This window comes from Stigmatopora argus, chromosome 22, assembly GCF_051989625.1.
Source record: "Stigmatopora argus isolate UIUO_Sarg chromosome 22, RoL_Sarg_1.0, whole genome shotgun sequence".
Classification (NCBI taxonomy): Eukaryota; Metazoa; Chordata; class Actinopteri; order Syngnathiformes; family Syngnathidae; genus Stigmatopora; species Stigmatopora argus.
In genome coordinates, this window is record NC_135408.1 from 61,128 (window position 1) to 77,230 (window position 16,103).

The 16,103-nt window shown below is 47.8% G+C and overlaps 1 protein-coding gene across 2 annotated transcripts in view; it reads left to right on the forward strand.

Annotated features, from left to right (window-relative positions):
* The window catches only part of hyou1 (hypoxia up-regulated 1), a 99,093-nt gene that overhangs the window by 40,821 nt on the left and 42,169 nt on the right, over positions 1–16,103 (forward strand). For both annotated transcript variants that reach the window (XM_077593249.1, XM_077593250.1), the window contains exons 13-14: positions 3,624–3,756; positions 13,662–13,846. In XM_077593249.1, coding sequence (XP_077449375.1) covers positions 3,624–3,756; positions 13,662–13,846 — 318 coding nt within the window. The remainder of the gene's footprint in view (positions 1–3,623; positions 3,757–13,661; positions 13,847–16,103) is intronic.

Sequence of the window (16,103 nt, forward strand, 5' to 3'; positions counted from 1 at the left end):
GGACGCTGGAAGGATGGAGTAGGGGATGCCGCATCTCAGGTAGACAAGGAGACCCCCGCCTCGTCGCTGTTTTGTGCCTGAGCCCTCACGGTCTTGGCGAATCACGTTATAACCGTCGAGCTGAGGCGTCGGGTCTTCGAGTCCCAGTTTTGTTTCCTGGAGGAGGAGGATGTCAATTTTTAGACGTGCCGTCACCTCTTTCAGTTCGGTAGTCTTGGTCGCCAGGTAGTCACAGTTCCATTGAAGGATGGTGAGACCGGCTTTCCGTGCCTCCGGTAGATCGGCAATCCTATCTGTGGGTTGTTGAGGGTGGGAGGGTTTCAGGTTCAGACAGCTCTGGCAGAACCAGTTATTGTTCCTGCGAAGTATGGTTAAAGCGCGTCTGGTTTCAGGGGCGCATTTGAGGTGGAATCCACGTTTGCAGGATCTACATGTCAGGGGAGAGCGTGAAACGATTAATTTGTTATTACAGGTGGGGCAGTTTGCGTTTATAGGTTGGTGTATTGTTATGGCTGTTTGGTGTGTGGAGGATTGTTGTGTCAGGGGTGGTGAGCAGGTCGGGCATAGCCAGTTTGCATTAGTTCGGGAGCGAGGTAGTCCAGAGCAAGAGCGGTGGGATTTGTTGGGGCAGTTCGAGCAGGGGATGGGGGAGATGGTAGGGGAGAAGGAGATTTTGCAGACACAGCATTTTTCTTTCGGTCCCACGTAGGCTGTGCGCGGAAGTGACGGCACGACGGCATTTCCGGAACAGGATCCGCAGAGAAAGCCTTGATGACTCTTTATCTGGGTTCGGGTCAGGCCGCTACAGGTCCTGTGGAAATTTCGTCGGCAAGCGTTGCAGACCAGTGGGGTGAAGTCACGACGGATCGTCTTAGAGCATCCCGGGCAGGAAGGTCCCGGGTTCTCCTCGACGTCGCCTGCCCTTAGGAGGAGTAACCGGAGGTGTGGGGCAGGGCGGACATCTCCGGCTGGATGAAAAACATAGGGCGCCATGTTCCTGGGTGGCAGCTCTGGGTGGTTGTGTTGGATTCGCAGGCCGCGGCGGGCGGCCTCTCGGGAGACACCTCGTGAAGGTTCCAACTGTTGTCTCCCTGTGCTGCGTTTGCGAAATTGCAGGATTATTTATTTAGTTTTCTTGGTGTTTAGTGTGAGATTGTTCACCAAACACCACGAAGACAGTTTGTTGACATCTCTGTAGGCCGACTCATCCCCTCCTGAGATGAGTCCACCACAGTGGTGTCATCGGCAAATTTGATGATGGAGTTAGACTGGTGGGTCGGTGTACAGTCGTATGTGTACAGGGAGTACAGAAGAGGACTCGGTACACAGCCTTGAGGGGAACCAGTGCTCAGTGTAATGGAGGAAGAGAGGTGGGAACCAATTCTAACAGTTTGTCGATGGTTGGTTAAGAAGTTCTTAATCCAGTAGCAGATGGAAGAGGAGGTGGGAGAGTTTTTCAGCCAGAATGTCCGGTATTATAGTGTTGAAGGCTGAGCTATAGTCAATGAAAAGCATCCTCTCGTAGTTTCCATGGTGCTCCAGGTGGCTCAGTGCTGTGTGTAGAGCTACGGCGATGGCGTCCTCAGTGGACCTATTTGCTCTATAGGCAAACTGGTGAGGGTCAACTGAGGGAGGGATTGTATCCCTGATATGGCGGGCGACCAACTTTTCAAAGCACTTCATGATCACAGGCGTAAGTGCAACAGGCCTATAATCATTCAGGCTATCAATGGTTGTCTTTTTAGGGACGGATAATGGTGGCAGATTTCAGGCAGGATGGGATGATGGATTGTTGCAGGGAACAATTGAAGATCTTTGTGAAAACACCAGTCAGCTGGTCATCCAGGGTTTTTGGTTAGGAAAAACCTGTATCCGTTTATTAACAGTGACGTTGTCTGTGCAGTTTTTGATGTAGGAAAGTACAGTGTCCGTGTAGTCCTGGAGGTTGTGGTGTTCAAAAAGTTCCCAAATGGTGCGAGAAAAACAGTCCTGCAGCTGAGAAAAGGTGTCCTCAGGCCATGTTTTTATTATCTTTATTTGTGGCCTTGTTAGCCTCCGGAGTGAGGTGTATGCCGGGGTGAGGGACAGGCAGAGATGGTCTGATCCAGCTAGGTGAGGGAGGGGTGTAGCTCTATAAGCATGTTTGATATTAGAATAAACATGGTCTAGAGTTTTATCTCCCCTGGTATGACACTTCACGTACTGGATAAACTTAGGCAGAACAGTCTTTAAACATGCTTTATTGAAGTCACCAGCGACAATAAAGACTCCATCGGGGTGGTCAAGCTGCTGTTTGTTTATACCTGCTAGCAGGAGGCTAAGTGCCGTGCTAACGTTAGCATCCGGTGGGATGTAAACCGCCATTACGATAACAACTCAAGTTCCCATCACTGCTCGCTCAGGACACATCCATCTTACCTAGGTCCATTCAGCCATCTTACCTAGGGCGCTGACGTATAAACCTAGTTAAACGTGCGTTGACTGGCCAGACGCAAGTAGACTTGATTTTGAAATAAAACTAAATTCCACTTTGATTGTTATAAATTTCCTATGTTTTCTGTTGTTTTCATTAAAAGGCAGGTTACATCTTTCTTTTCATTCAGGCACCTAGGCGTAAAGCTTGGGGTCCTATAGTTGTAGTCCGAGTAGTAGAGAGCACCGCAAATTTTCCAGCGGATATATGCGAGTAAATACGGTATTTCAAAATTGAGAAAAGATAAACATAACACGTCAAATAAAATTTATTTTGACCTTTTTGAATGAAATTCAAGAAAAAAATCATCTGTATCTTGCATAAAACGTGAAAAAAACTCACCTGTGCCTGTCACTACTCGCTCAGGGCGCCACCATTTTACCTGGGGCGCTGCCGTCTTACTTAGATAAACATGCTCTAGCTGGCCAGACGCGAGTACCCTGTGTTCATAGCTTTTACCATGTCAGCACATCCCAATAGTTGTTAACGCTGAACGAAAATCTTGCTGTCGATCGTTAAAATATCAGCCTTGATACCTGCGGAATGTGTATCCCATGCTTTTAGTATTGCACACAGAGACTTGGTGAACACTATACCGCTATGGACACAGTTCCTGGTTGTGCTTATGTGACTTCCTTTTTGAAGGGAAATGATTGTACATTTTTTATTATGAAATAAAACAAAATTGAGATATTTCGACATTGGAAGCAATTTAGCCGCCACAACATCTTAAACTTCTGGTAAGAAAATTGTAATTTCTGTAACTAGAAAGCATCAGGTTCTCATCAAGATAGACTTATTTCTTTTCCTCAAATTGAATAATTTGATATTTTGCATTTACAAAGACAGGCATATTAACTTCCTTATGATATTGTCCCTAATAATGTGCTTTTGATTCATACAGTATCTCAGAAATACATACAAGCCATGATTTTTATCAAGATTTTCCCTTCTAAGTAACACATTTGTACTCCCTATTAAAACCATGAATATGGAGCTCAAAATTGTTTATCAAGGGGCGACTTATATGCTAGAAATTGTAAAATTCAACAATTTTAAGACAATTTTAAGGGTGCGGCTTATACACGCAAGAAGCTTATGAGAGTAAATACAGTAAGTTCTAACATCTAACATTTTTCATTACCCTCAGAGAGGAGTTGGGAAAAAACATTAATGCGGATGAGGCAGCCTCCATGGGTGCTGTGTATCAGGCTGCTGTTCTCAGTAAAGCTTTTAAGGTGACACCATTCCTGGTCCGAGATGCAACAGTCTTTCCCATCCAGGTTCGTTGAATTTATGAACCTTTTTATAATATTATAAATTTGCACATAATCACTTTTTTCTTCATAGTATTACACTTATTTCATTCTTATTTTTCCAAAATATATTCTATTGGTTTTTCATAAGAATGGGATGGATACAGGTACTTTATGACCCTGACCGCTTGACTGTCGGGGTCCATTTCTTACCGACACACTATTTATATATAGAGGAATTGAATTGAATGCTTTTATTGTCATTATACAAATATAATGAGATTTAAAGCTTTCACCACAGAGTGCACAAATAACAGACAAATCAATAAATAAGTAGTCCAAGAGAGGTCAGCGGAATGAAGTGGGCTTGTTCCGTCTGAAGTCCAGGATGAGTTCCATGTTTTTTTGGAGATGTTCAGCGCCAACTCGCACCACTCGCTGAGTCTATGGACGCAACAACAAACAATACCTGACGTTCATTATGACAGGATGCCAGTGTGAAAAGCTGAGAGGGGAGTTCAAGAAAAATAAAAAATATAATGCGAATGATCACCTTATTCGTGGTGGCGGGGTTTGTGTCTCCCAGTGATCCTTGGAGATTGGTACCACTCCTCTCAAGGGTGGTTGGACACTCTTCTACTCTGGAGTTGCCCACGGTGAGAGGCGACGAGCGGGTGTGGGCACACTCGTTGCCCCCGGCTCAGTGCCTATTAGTTGCGGTTTACCCCGGTGGACGAGAGGGTAGCATCCCTCCGTCTTAGGGTGGGGGGAAGGGACCTCAATGTTGTTTGTGCGTATGCACCAAACCGCAGTTCAGATTACACAGCCGTCCAGTCCCTGGAGGGTGTGCTGGAGAGTGCTCCTTCGGGGGACTCTTGTTCTGCTGGGGGACCTCAATGCTCACGTGCGCAATGACAGTGAGACCTGGAGGGGAGTGATTGGGAAGAAAGGCCCACCTGATCGGAAACCGAGTAGTGTTCTATTGTTGGGTTTCTGCACTCGTCGTGGATTGACAATAATGAACACTGTTCAAGCATAAGGGTGTCCATATGTGCACTTGGCACCAGGACATCCTTGGCCGCAGTTCGATGATCAACTTTGGGGTCGTGTCATCGGACCGCGGCTGCATGTCTTGGACACTCGGGTAAAGAGAGGATCGGAGCTGTCAACCGATCACCTGGTGGCGAGTTGGTTCCGATGGTGAGGACGGATGCCTGTGCGGCCCGGGAGACCCAAACATTTTGTGAGGGTCTGCTGGGAACGCCTGGCGGAGTCCCCTGTCAGGAGTTTCAATTCCCGCCTCCGACAGGGTTTTTCCCATGATCAAGGAGAGGCTGGGGCCATTGAGTCCGGGTGGACCATGTTCCATGCTTCTATTGCTGAAGCGGCAGACCGGAATTGTGGCTGCAAGGTGGTCGGTGCCTGTCGTTAGGGCAATCCCAGAACACGCTGGTGGACGCCGGCGGTGAGGGATGCCGTCAGGCTGTAAAAAGAGTACTATCGGGCCCTTTTGGCCCACGGGACTCCGGAAGCAGCTGACGGGTATTGGGTGGCCAAGCGGCACGCAGCTCTGGCCATCTCCAAGGCAAAAACCCGGCCGGGCATGGGAGGAATTCGGTGAAATTTTGGTCCACCATCTGGCGTCTCAGAACGGGGAAGCAGTGCGCCATTCAAGGGTGCATTTGAAGACATAAGAAAGTTCGGTTCAAGTAAGTACCGTAAAAAAACTTGGCGTACAGAACTCTGCCCAGCGTGCATCACCATCAGCAAAACTGCCGATGACCACAGCATCAGCTGCTCCCCAGCTGTCTACAGGTTTGAGTCAGTATGAAGATAACCCTGAGCCTCCCATACATAAGCTCGCATCTTCTTCCCATCTGGACTCTCAATGGGATAACAGTCATTTCGTTTGTATCCATTGACGGTCAAATAGTGCTGTTTATTAAACTAAACAAGTTGCTGTCACATTTCTGCCTCTGTTTCCATTATTGAACTCTGACCACTGGACGAACACGCAGGTGACATCACCTATTTTGCCACTCTTCATCATCACCACAGTCTATAGTGGGGATGGGGCGTTGCTGACCTCAACTCGGGATGTTGTGAATTGGTGGGCCGAATACTTTGAAGACCTCCTCAATTCCACGACACGCCTTTCCATGAGGAAGCAGAGCCGGGGGACTCTGGGGCGGACTCTCATCACGGGTTGAAGTCGCCGAGGTGGTTAAAAAGCTCCTTGGCGGCAAGGCCCTGGGGGTGGATGAGATCTGCCCGGAGTTTCTAAAGGCTCTGGATGTCTTGATTGACACGCCTCTGCAACATCCCGTGGACATCAGGGACACTGCCTCAGGATTGGCAGATTAATGGGATTTCGCCCAACCAGTCTACATGGGCTTAGTGGACTTGGAGAAGGCTTTCAACCGTGTCCCCTGGGCAGTCATGTAGGAGGTAATCCGGGAGTATGGGGTTCCGAAACCCCTGTTACGCGGGGTCTGGTCCCTTTATGACCGGTGCCGGAGTCTGCTCTGCGTAGCTGGCAGTAATTCAGATCCGTTTCCAGTGGGGGTTGGGCTACGCCAGGGCTGCCCTATGTCACCGATTCTGTTCATCAATTTTATGGACAGAATATCTAGGCGCAGCCATTGCGTTGAGGGGTTCCGGTTTGGTGGCCTCAGTATTCCATCCCTGCTTTTTGCAGGTGAAGTGGTTCTGTTGGCTTTATCAGGCCGTGAACTCCAACTCTTGCTGGAACGATTTGCAACCGAGTGAAGTGGTTAGGATGAGAATCAGCACCTCCAAATCAGACCATGGTCCACAGTCGGAAAAAGGTGTCGTGCCCCCTCTGGGTCAGGGATCAGGTCCTTCCCCAGGTGGAGGAGTTTAAGTACTTTGTGGTCTTGTTCACGAGTGAGGGAGGAATGGAACGGGAGATCGACAGGGGGATCGGTGCAGGGTCTGCAGTGATGTGGACTCTGCACTGGTCTCCGGAGATGAGGCAGGTGAGTGAGGCGAGTGAGTGAGGCGAGTGAGTGAGGCGAGTGAGTGAGGCGAGTGAGTGAGGCGAGTGAGTGAGGCGAGTGAGTGAGGTGAGTGAGGTGAGTGAGTGGGTGAGGTGAGTGGGGTGAGTGAGTGGGGTGAGTGAGGGAGGGAGGTGAGTGAGGGAGGTGAGTGAGGGAGTGAGGTGAGTGAGGGGAGTGAGGTGAGTGAGGGGAGTGAGGGAGTGGTGAGTGAGGGAGTGAGGTGAGTGAGGTGAGTGAGGGAGTGAGGTGAGTGAGGTGAGTGAGGGAGTGAGGTGAGTGAGGGAGTGAGGTGAATGAGTGAGGGAGTGAGGTGGAGTGAGTGAGGTGGAGTGAGTGAGGTGGAGTGAGTGAGGTGGAGTGAGTGAGGTGGAGTGAGTGAGGTGGAGTGAGTGAGGTGGAGTGAGTGAGGTGGAGTGAGTGAGGTGGAGTGAGTGAGGTGGAGTGAGTGAGGTGGAGTGAGTGGGGTGAGTGAGGTGGAGTGAGGGAGTGAGGTGGAGGGAGTGAGGTGGAGGGAGTGAGTGAGGTGGAGGGAGTGAGTGAGGTGGAGTGAGTGAGTGAGGTGGAGTGAGTGAGTGAGGTGGAGTGAGTGAGTGAGGTGGAGTGAGTGAGTGAGGTGGAGTGAGTGAGTGAGGTGGAGTGAGTGAGTGAGGTGGAGTGAGGGAGTGAGGTGAGTGAGGGAGTGAGGTGAGTGAGGGGAGTGAGGTGGAGTGAGGGAGGGAGGTGAGGTGAGTGAGGGAGTGAGGGGAGTGAGGGGAGTGAGGGAGTGGTGAGTGAGGGAGTGAGGGAGTGAGGTGAGTGAGGGAGTGGGGAGTGAGGGAGTGGGGAGTGAGGTGAGTGAGGTGAGTGAGGGAGTGGGGAGTGAGGTGAGTGAGGTGGAGTGAGTGAGGTGGAGGGAGTGGGGAGTGAGGTGAGTGAGGTGGAGTGGGTGAGGTGGAGTGGGTGAGGTGGAGTGGGTGAGGTGGAGTGGGTGAGGTGGAGTGGGTGAGGTGGTGAGTGAGGTGGAGTGAGTGAGGTGGAGTGAGTGAGGTGGAGTGAGTGAGGTGGAGTGAGTGAGGTGGAGTGAGTGAGGTGGAGTGAGTGAGGTGGAGTGAGTGAGGTGGAGTGAGTGAGGTGGAGTGAGTGAGGTGGAGTGAGTGAGGTGGAGTGAGTGAGGTGGAGTGAGTGAGGTGGAGTGAGTGAGGTGGAGTGAGTGAGGTGGAGTGAGTGAGGTGGAGTGAGTGAGGTGGAGTGAGTGAGGTGGAGTGAGTGAGGGAGTGGAGTGAGGGAGTGGAGTGAGGGAGTGGAGTGAGGGAGTGGAGTGAGGGAGTGGAGTGAGGGAGTGGAGTGAGGGAGTGGAGTGAGTGAGTGGAGTGAGTGAGTGGAGTGAGTGAGTGGAGTGAGTGAGTGGAGTGAGTGAGTGGAGTGAGTGAGTGGAGTGAGTGAGTGGAGTGAGTGAGTGGAGTGAGTGAGTGGGGTGAGTGAGTGGAGTGGGGTGAGTGAGTGGAGTGGGGTGAGTGAGTGGAGTGGGGTGAGTGAGTGGAGTGAGTGAGTGGGGTGAGTGAGTGGGGTGAGTGGAGTGAGTGGGGTGAGTGAGTGGGGTGAGTGAGTGGAGTGAGTGAGTGAGTGGAGTGAGTGAGTGAGTGGAGTGAGTGAGGGGAGTGAGTGAGGTGAGTGGGGTGAGGTGAGTGAGGGAGTGAGGTGAGTGAGGGAGTGAGGTGAGTGAGGGAGTGAGTGGAGTGAGTGAGGGGAGTGAGTGAGGTGAGTGGGGTGAGGTGAGTGAGGGAGTGAGGTGAGTGAGGGAGTGAGGTGAGTGAGGGAGTGAGGTGAGTGAGGGAGTGAGGTGAGTGAGGGAGTGAGGTGAGTGAGGTAGGTGAGTGAGTGAGGTAGGTGAGTGAGTGAGGTAGGTGAGTGAGGGAGGTAGGTGAGTGAGGGAGGTAGGTGAGTGAGGGAGGTAGGTGAGTGAGGGAGGTAGGTGAGTGAGGGAGTGAGGGAGTGAGGGAGTGAGGGAGTGAGGGAGTGAGGGAGTGAGGGAGTGAGGGAGTGAGGGAGTGAGGTGAGTGAGGGAGTGAGGTGAGTGAGGGAGTGAGGTGAGTGAGGGAGTGGTGAGGGAGTGGTGAGTGAGGTGAGTGAGGTGAGTGAGGGAGTGGTGAGTGAGGTGGAGTGAGTGAGGTGGAGTGAGAGGTGGAGTGAGTGAGGTGGAGTGAGTGAGGTGGAGTGAGTGAGTGAGGTGGAGTGAGTGAGTGAGGTGGAGTGAGTGAGTGAGGTGGAGTGAGTGAGTGAGGTGGAGTGAGTGAGTGAGGTGGAGTGAGTGAGTGAGGTGGAGTGAGTGAGTGAGGTGGAGTGAGTGAGTGAGGTGGAGTGAGTGAGTGAGGTGGAGTGAGTGAGTGAGGTGGAGTGGGTGAGGTGGAGTGGGTGAGTGAGTGAGGTGGGTGAGTGAGTGAGGTGAGTGAGTGAGGTGAGTGAGTGAGGTGAGTGAGTGAGGTGAGTGAGTGAGGTGAGTGAGTGAGGTGAGTGAGTGAGTGAGGTGAGTGAGTGAGGTGAGTGAGTGAGGTGAGTGAGTGAGGTGAGTGAGTGAGGTGAGTGAGTGAGGTGAGTGAGTGAGGTGAGTGAGTGAGGTGAGTGAGTGAGGTGAGTGAGTGAGGTGAGTGAGTGAGGTGAGTGAGTGAGGTGAGTGAGTGAGGTGAGTGAGTGAGGTGAGTGAGTGAGTGAGGTGAGTGAGGTGAGTGAGGTGAGTGAGGTGAGTGAGGTGAGTGAGGTGAGTGAGGGAGTGAGGTGAGTGAGGGAGTGAGGTAGGTGAGTGAGGGAGGTAGGTGAGTGAGGGAGGTAGGTGAGTGAGGGAGTGAGGGGAGTGAGGGAGTGAGGTGAGTGAGGGAGTGAGGTGAGTGAGGGAGTGGTGAGTGAGGGAGTGAGGTGAGTGAGGTGAGTGAGGGAGTGAGGTGAGTGAGGGAGTGAGGTAGGTGAGTGAGGGAGGTAGGTGAGTGAGGGAGGTAGGTGAGTGAGGGAGGTAGGTGAGTGAGGGAGGTAGGTGAGTGAGGGAGGTAGGTGAGTGAGGTGAGTGAGGGGAGTGAGGGAGTGAGGTGAGTGAGGCAGTGAGGGAGTGAGGTGAGTGAGGGAGTGAGGTGAGTGAGGGAGTGAGGTGAGTGAGGGAGTGAGGGAGTGAGGTGGGTGAGTGAGGGAGGTGAGTGAGTGAGGTGAGTGAGTGAGTGAGTTGAGTGAGGTGAGTGAGTGAGTTGAGTGAGGTGAGTGAGTGAGGTGAGTGAGGTGAGTGAGGTGAGTGAGGTGAGTGAGGTGAGTGAGGTGAGTGAGGTGAGTGAGGTGAGTGAGGTGAGTGAGTGAGGTGAGTGAGGTGAGTGAGTGAGGTGAGTGAGGTGAGTGAGGTGAGTGAGGTGAGTGAGGTGAGTGAGGTGAGTGAGGTGAGTGAGGTGAGTGAGGTGAGTGAGGTGAGTGAGTGAGTGAGTGAGTGAGTGAGTGAGTGAGTGAGGTGAGTGAGGGAGGTGAGTGAGGGAGGTGAGTGAGGGAGGTGAGTGAGGGAGGTGAGTGAGGGAGGTGAGTGAGGGAGGTGAGTGAGGGAGTGAGGGAGTGAGGTGAGTTAGGGTGTTGCGTTTTTGGTTTTCTGTCCAATACTTTCTTGTTTTGCAGGCTGATTTAAGGAACGGTGTTATGACTGAGAACTTCTTGGGTTCAGGGAAGAGACTCCTGTTTATGGATTTGTTTACAATAATGGTTAATGAAACTATGAGAGATTCTTTGTGGAATTTCAGAAATGCTACATCCATATAAACGCATCTTTTGTTTTGGAGCTTTTAAGACCAGACACCAGTTTCTGAACTTGCGACTGCGACTGTGTTCAGTGGTTTTGGTGGCTGATATTCTATTTCAGGGATGATAGGTGAGTGTGTCTGCATCGTAATCCAAGTTCATTTAAATTTGTTCATGTTATGTTACGAGCACGTTGCCGTCCAAAAGTCCCCCCCCCTCCCCTCCCCTTCTCTCTATCCGTCTCTCTCTCCCCTCCTCGAAATCCGTCTAATTTTAGTACTATTAAACCACTAGTTATTTGCTACTTTGTTAATAGACGGCGAATTAGAACAAATAAAAATGTTTTTCCAGTCCAAAATCCTGTTTTTGGTGTTTTTTCATAGGGTTGTAACGAATTAATTTGTTTTTAGTTCATTTCTATGGGAAACGTTCATTTGAGTTATGAGTAAATCGACATACACGCTCGCTCAGTCCCGGAACGAATTAAGCTCGTATCTCGAGGTACCACTGTACTGTGTTTTGAGTTGTTTTGAAAATACAATAATTATTTGTTATTATCCAAGCTCTACAGTGACTACTTTGCATTGTATCACAGTGTCATTTCTGCAGTGTGGTCCCATGAAAATATAATTAAAAAATTGCAGAAATTAGAGATTTTGTGAGATACTGAACATTTATGATAGTTCGTTATGATTGATTCGTGTAAACAGTGCCCTGAAAATGTATTTGGCCCCTGATATCTGTGTTTTTTGCATATTTATCACCCACAAATATATCAGATCATCAAACCAATTTTAGTATGACACTGACAACCCAAGGAAATGCAAAATGCAGTTGCTAAATGATGGTTTTATTTACCAAGGCAGAAAAAATTACAAACTTGTCTGGCTCTGTGTGAGAAAATAATTGCCCCCTGAACCTGTTTGTGCCACCTTTGGCAGCAATAACTGAAATAGAGCATTTACGCTAATTTGTGATGAGTCTCACAACGCTTTGCAGGAATTGTGGCCCACTCTTTTGTGCAGAATTGTTTCAATTCTGCAATATTAGAGGGTTTTCTTGCATGAACAGTCCGTTTCAGATCACACCACAGCATTTCAATAGGATTTACATTCAGACTTTGACTTGATCACTTCAAAACTTTAACTTTGTTATTTTTTGAGCCATTCAGAGATGGACTTGCCGGTGTGCTTTGGATTGTTGTCATACTGTATGCTACAAGAGCGCTGGAGTTTGAGCGCGAGAACTCCTTCAAAATTTGCTGGTAGACAGCAGAATTCAAACTTCCATCAATTACAGCAAGTCCTCCTGGTCCTGAGGTAGCAAAGCAGCTCCAGACCCTCATACTGCCACCACGATGCTTCTCTGTTGGTATTGTGTTCTTTTGCTGGAATGCTGTGCCATTTTTTTCGCCAAATATAATGGGCCGTACACCTTCCAATAAGTTCAAATTTTGACTCATCACTCCACAGAATGTTCTTCCAAAAGTGTGGAGGATCATCAAGATGTTTTTTGGCAAACAAAAGACGAGCTTTTATATTCGTTTTGGACAGCAGTGGTTTTTGCCTTGGAACTCTGGCATGATGCTCTGACCTTGTAGCCTACTTCACTTTGTCTGGCACATTCTATTTGTGTTTTCTTGATTCAACACGTGGTGGTAATCAGGTGTGGGTTTGGCCTGTGAAATTGAACTCGGCTTTCCTACAATTGCGATTAGTCACAGTTATTGTGTGATTTAACAAAGGGGGCAATTACTTTTTCACAGAGGGCCGGCAAGACCAGTTTGTAATTTTTTTTTGTGTTGGTAAAAAAAATCATCATTTTTAAACTGCATTTTCTTTTTCCTTTGGTTGTCTCTGTGTCATAAGAAAATTGATTTGATGGTGACCTGTGTGTGTGTGTGTGTGTGTGTGTGTGCGCATGCTTAATATGCAAAAAAGTACAGAAATCAGGAAGGGGGCAAATACTTTTTCACGGCACGGTAACTTAGGGATGAGCCGGACACGTGTCATCAGAGTGTGTTACAGAGGGGCGGGCACCATGACTAAAGAATGTGTGTGTGTATCTGTGTGTAGGCGGGTGGCCCCCACGACGGCTAAAGACAGGCAAGGAACACAACATGGCAGCAAAACAAACAATTACCCAGCACAATTGGATTTATTTATTTTTATCCATTTTTTAATTCCAGTCAAAAATCAAATAATGCTAAAAATAGCTCGTTCTTTGTGGTGTTCGGGTGGTCTAACTGCAGTTTAAATGTATCATATTTTGTCATTTGTTTATTTTAGTTGGCAAAAAAAATAATTTGACCATATTCAGCGTTATAATTTTATTGTAATAACCACTCTTCAAGCAACCCAGACCTCGGGACACCTCAAGAAAACAACCATCATATACATAGAATGCACACATAACCTAAGGCAGGGGTGTCGAACCGATTTTGCAGAGAGCCGCAGTGGGTCCTGGTCTTTGTTCCAACCGATCCAGTGCCGACAGTTTAACCAATGAGGTGTCTTCTAAAATAAGCAGCACCTGACTTTAATCAACGGATTACACTTGCAAAAGATATCCTCTTGTTCAGTTGGAACGAAAACCTGCACCCACTGCGGCCTTTGAGGACCTGTCTGACACCCCTGACCTAATATTTTACTCAAGGGTGGGCATACTGGAGAAGCACTTGTCTGCAATTCATTGATTGTACTTGTGGACACCAGATTGATGAAAAGGTGTCCTCTTAATGGTTGTAATGAAAACCTGCACCCACTTTGGCTCTTTTTGGAATAGTTTGTCCACACCAAATCTAGCGCGACTGGTGAACCATAAAATGGAACGCTATGTCCACCAACAGAGGCGCCTTCTTGGACTTGGCCATGAGCCAGCTTCTTAGCAGCGGGTGCTGGGAGCGACTGGCCTCGTCCTGGGCCGCAGCCTGGAGGTGCCACCTGGGGTACATGGACCACAATGGCATCCACTTTCCTCGTCATTTCATGTTTTTCCTGTTAAATCTAATTAATTAATTTTATTGCTCTCAAATAAATGCAGTAACATTAAAATGGCTATTACATTCTACTAATGGTTTCAGCACTTGGGTGGCCAATGTGCATTTTATTTTTTTTGTTAAGTGATTTATTTTTTTGGTTCAACTTTCAAGCACCTGTGATTACATTTTCGTAGGTGGATTTCACTCGCCAGTTTGAGGAGGAAGCTGCCAAAACCTTAAAGCATAGCAAACGTATCCTCTTTCAGAGAATGGCACCCTACCCCCAGCGAAAGGTTATCACATTCAACCGCTACAACGATGATTTTGATTTCAACATCAACTATGGAGACCTCACTTTCCTGTCACAGGAAGACCTCAGGTACCTTCAAGCATTATACTGGTGCTAATACTGGCCTATAAAGCCAGAATCATTGGCTCTGTAGTAAAAGTAAATTCAATACACCGTCGACTGTCAAAACTCTACTTAAAAAAAAAAGAATGCTTGCTGTGCATTAAAAAAGTTTTTAATTTAACTCCAACTCCAACTGCATTGATTTGTTTTTTGGGAGCTTATTAGCTAAAAGCAGCGATCAGCAACGTGTTTTGCAAGGACAAGGAAAAAGGAAGAATAAATAGAAAAATAATGAAACTAGGACTGCAAGCAATACTGAACAGGCTCGAGCACCATCTCCACGAGTCAGACACGCACCATGTGCAACTCGGAGTGTCGCAAAATCGCTCGTTTCCATGGGAAGGCCTGAGGGAGAAATTGAAGGGGGTGCCACTGAGCGCCGAGGCCACGCCCGCTTACGAAACTCAAAGCAATGTGCCATTTGGGGCAATGGGAACATGCCTGCCAAATTTTGTGTCCGTAAGTGCTTCCTAACAACCCAAAACAAGTAGTACTACTTATTTAAGAACATTGGGCCACCATGGTAACAGACACCGACCCGTAGACATATGGTTCAAACTGAGTGGAAAAAAAAAACTGTCAGACAAAAGACGTACTTTGTTGTCACTATTTGGCACAGTGAGTATTTGCAAATGATCCTTAAGGATTATTCAGGAAGAAACTATGATAAACCATACAAGGTGGAGTAGATACATCGCATTAAAGTCATCTTATGGGTTGTAAAATGACAAAAATTGAAAGTGCCCCACTGAGCTCAGTGGTCCCGCCCGAGTACCAAACCTGAAGCAATATTTTATTCAAAATGATGTGGCTCAATGACCTGAAAAGATCTGGGACCACTATTTCCAAGGTGCATTGATAATACACTATGACGTGATGGTTTCAAATTATGCATGCCACAAAAGGTTCCCCTGCTTAAACCAACACGTCAACCTCCCTCTAAAATTTGCCAATGGCCATTTTGATGATACAGAGGAGTCATGGGAGAAAGTTCAAACGAGTCCAAAATCTTGGTCATAATTCCCCTAACAATGTTTGTTTGGAGGAAGAATGATGATTACCATTTCAAAAACACTATCCCTCCCATGAAGCATGGGAGTGGAAGCATCATACTTTAGGGGTGTTTTTCTGCACATGGGACATGACGACTGCACTGTTTTAAGGAGAGGATGGGCCATGTATTATGAGATTTTGGGGAACAACCTCTTTCCCTCAGTCAGAGCATTAAAGATGGGTCATGGCTGGGTCTACTAACTTGAGAATGACCCGAAGCACACAGCCAGGATAACCAAGGAGTGGCTCCGTAAGAAGCATATCAAAGTTCTGGTGTGCCCTAGCCAGTCTCCAGACCCAAACCAATAGAAAATCTTTGGTGGGAGCTCAAACTCTGTTTCTAAGCTACAGCTACAGCCCAGACCGTGTCTGATCTAGAGAATATCTTTGTAGAGGAGTGGGGCGAAATCTCATCTGCGGTGTGTATAAACCTGGTGAAAAACTACAGGAATAGTTTGATCTGTGTAAACAAAAGCTAGTTTACCAAAGATTAACATCAGTTTTCTCAGGTGTTCAAATACTTATTTGCAGCTGTATCACACAAATAAAAGAAAGTTAAGTGTATTTAAGATAGATAAAGCATGTTGCATTGCACCAATGTATATAAGGAGATTGTAACTTCCTCGTCACGTCTCACCTTCCATCTCTTTCCCGATTGACTCACCATCAGAAGGCGCCCAATCCATAAGCGACAGTATCACGTATTTTCCCATGCAAGAGAAAAACATTGTTTCCTGTCAAAAATGCCTTTTGTGACATTTTTCCTTTCTGCCAAATTTGAATAAACTGATCTATCTGCAAGAACAGCTCTGACCACCAGAGCTGCCAACCTCCGTCAACACCTTCCCATTTCAGGAGTACCCTTGTCCCATTTCCGGAGTATTTCCGGAGTGAATACGATTCATGCAAAATCGATATAAAATGCAAAAAAAAAAATTGTGGGCCAATTTAAATTGAACTGGTATTATCATGTTTTTACATTAATTGAAAGTGTTTTGCAAACTATTGAAAAAGTACAGCATAAGGAAAAGTATAAAAAGTGAATTAAAGTTTTTGAGCTGGTCCCTTACCCACACTTGCATGTTGTGCAATGTGCAAATGTCGGTCCTTTTGGAGACGGCGTCAACATGGGATATTTCGTCGAATAAGAATCAATAAAGTTCTGCGAGTG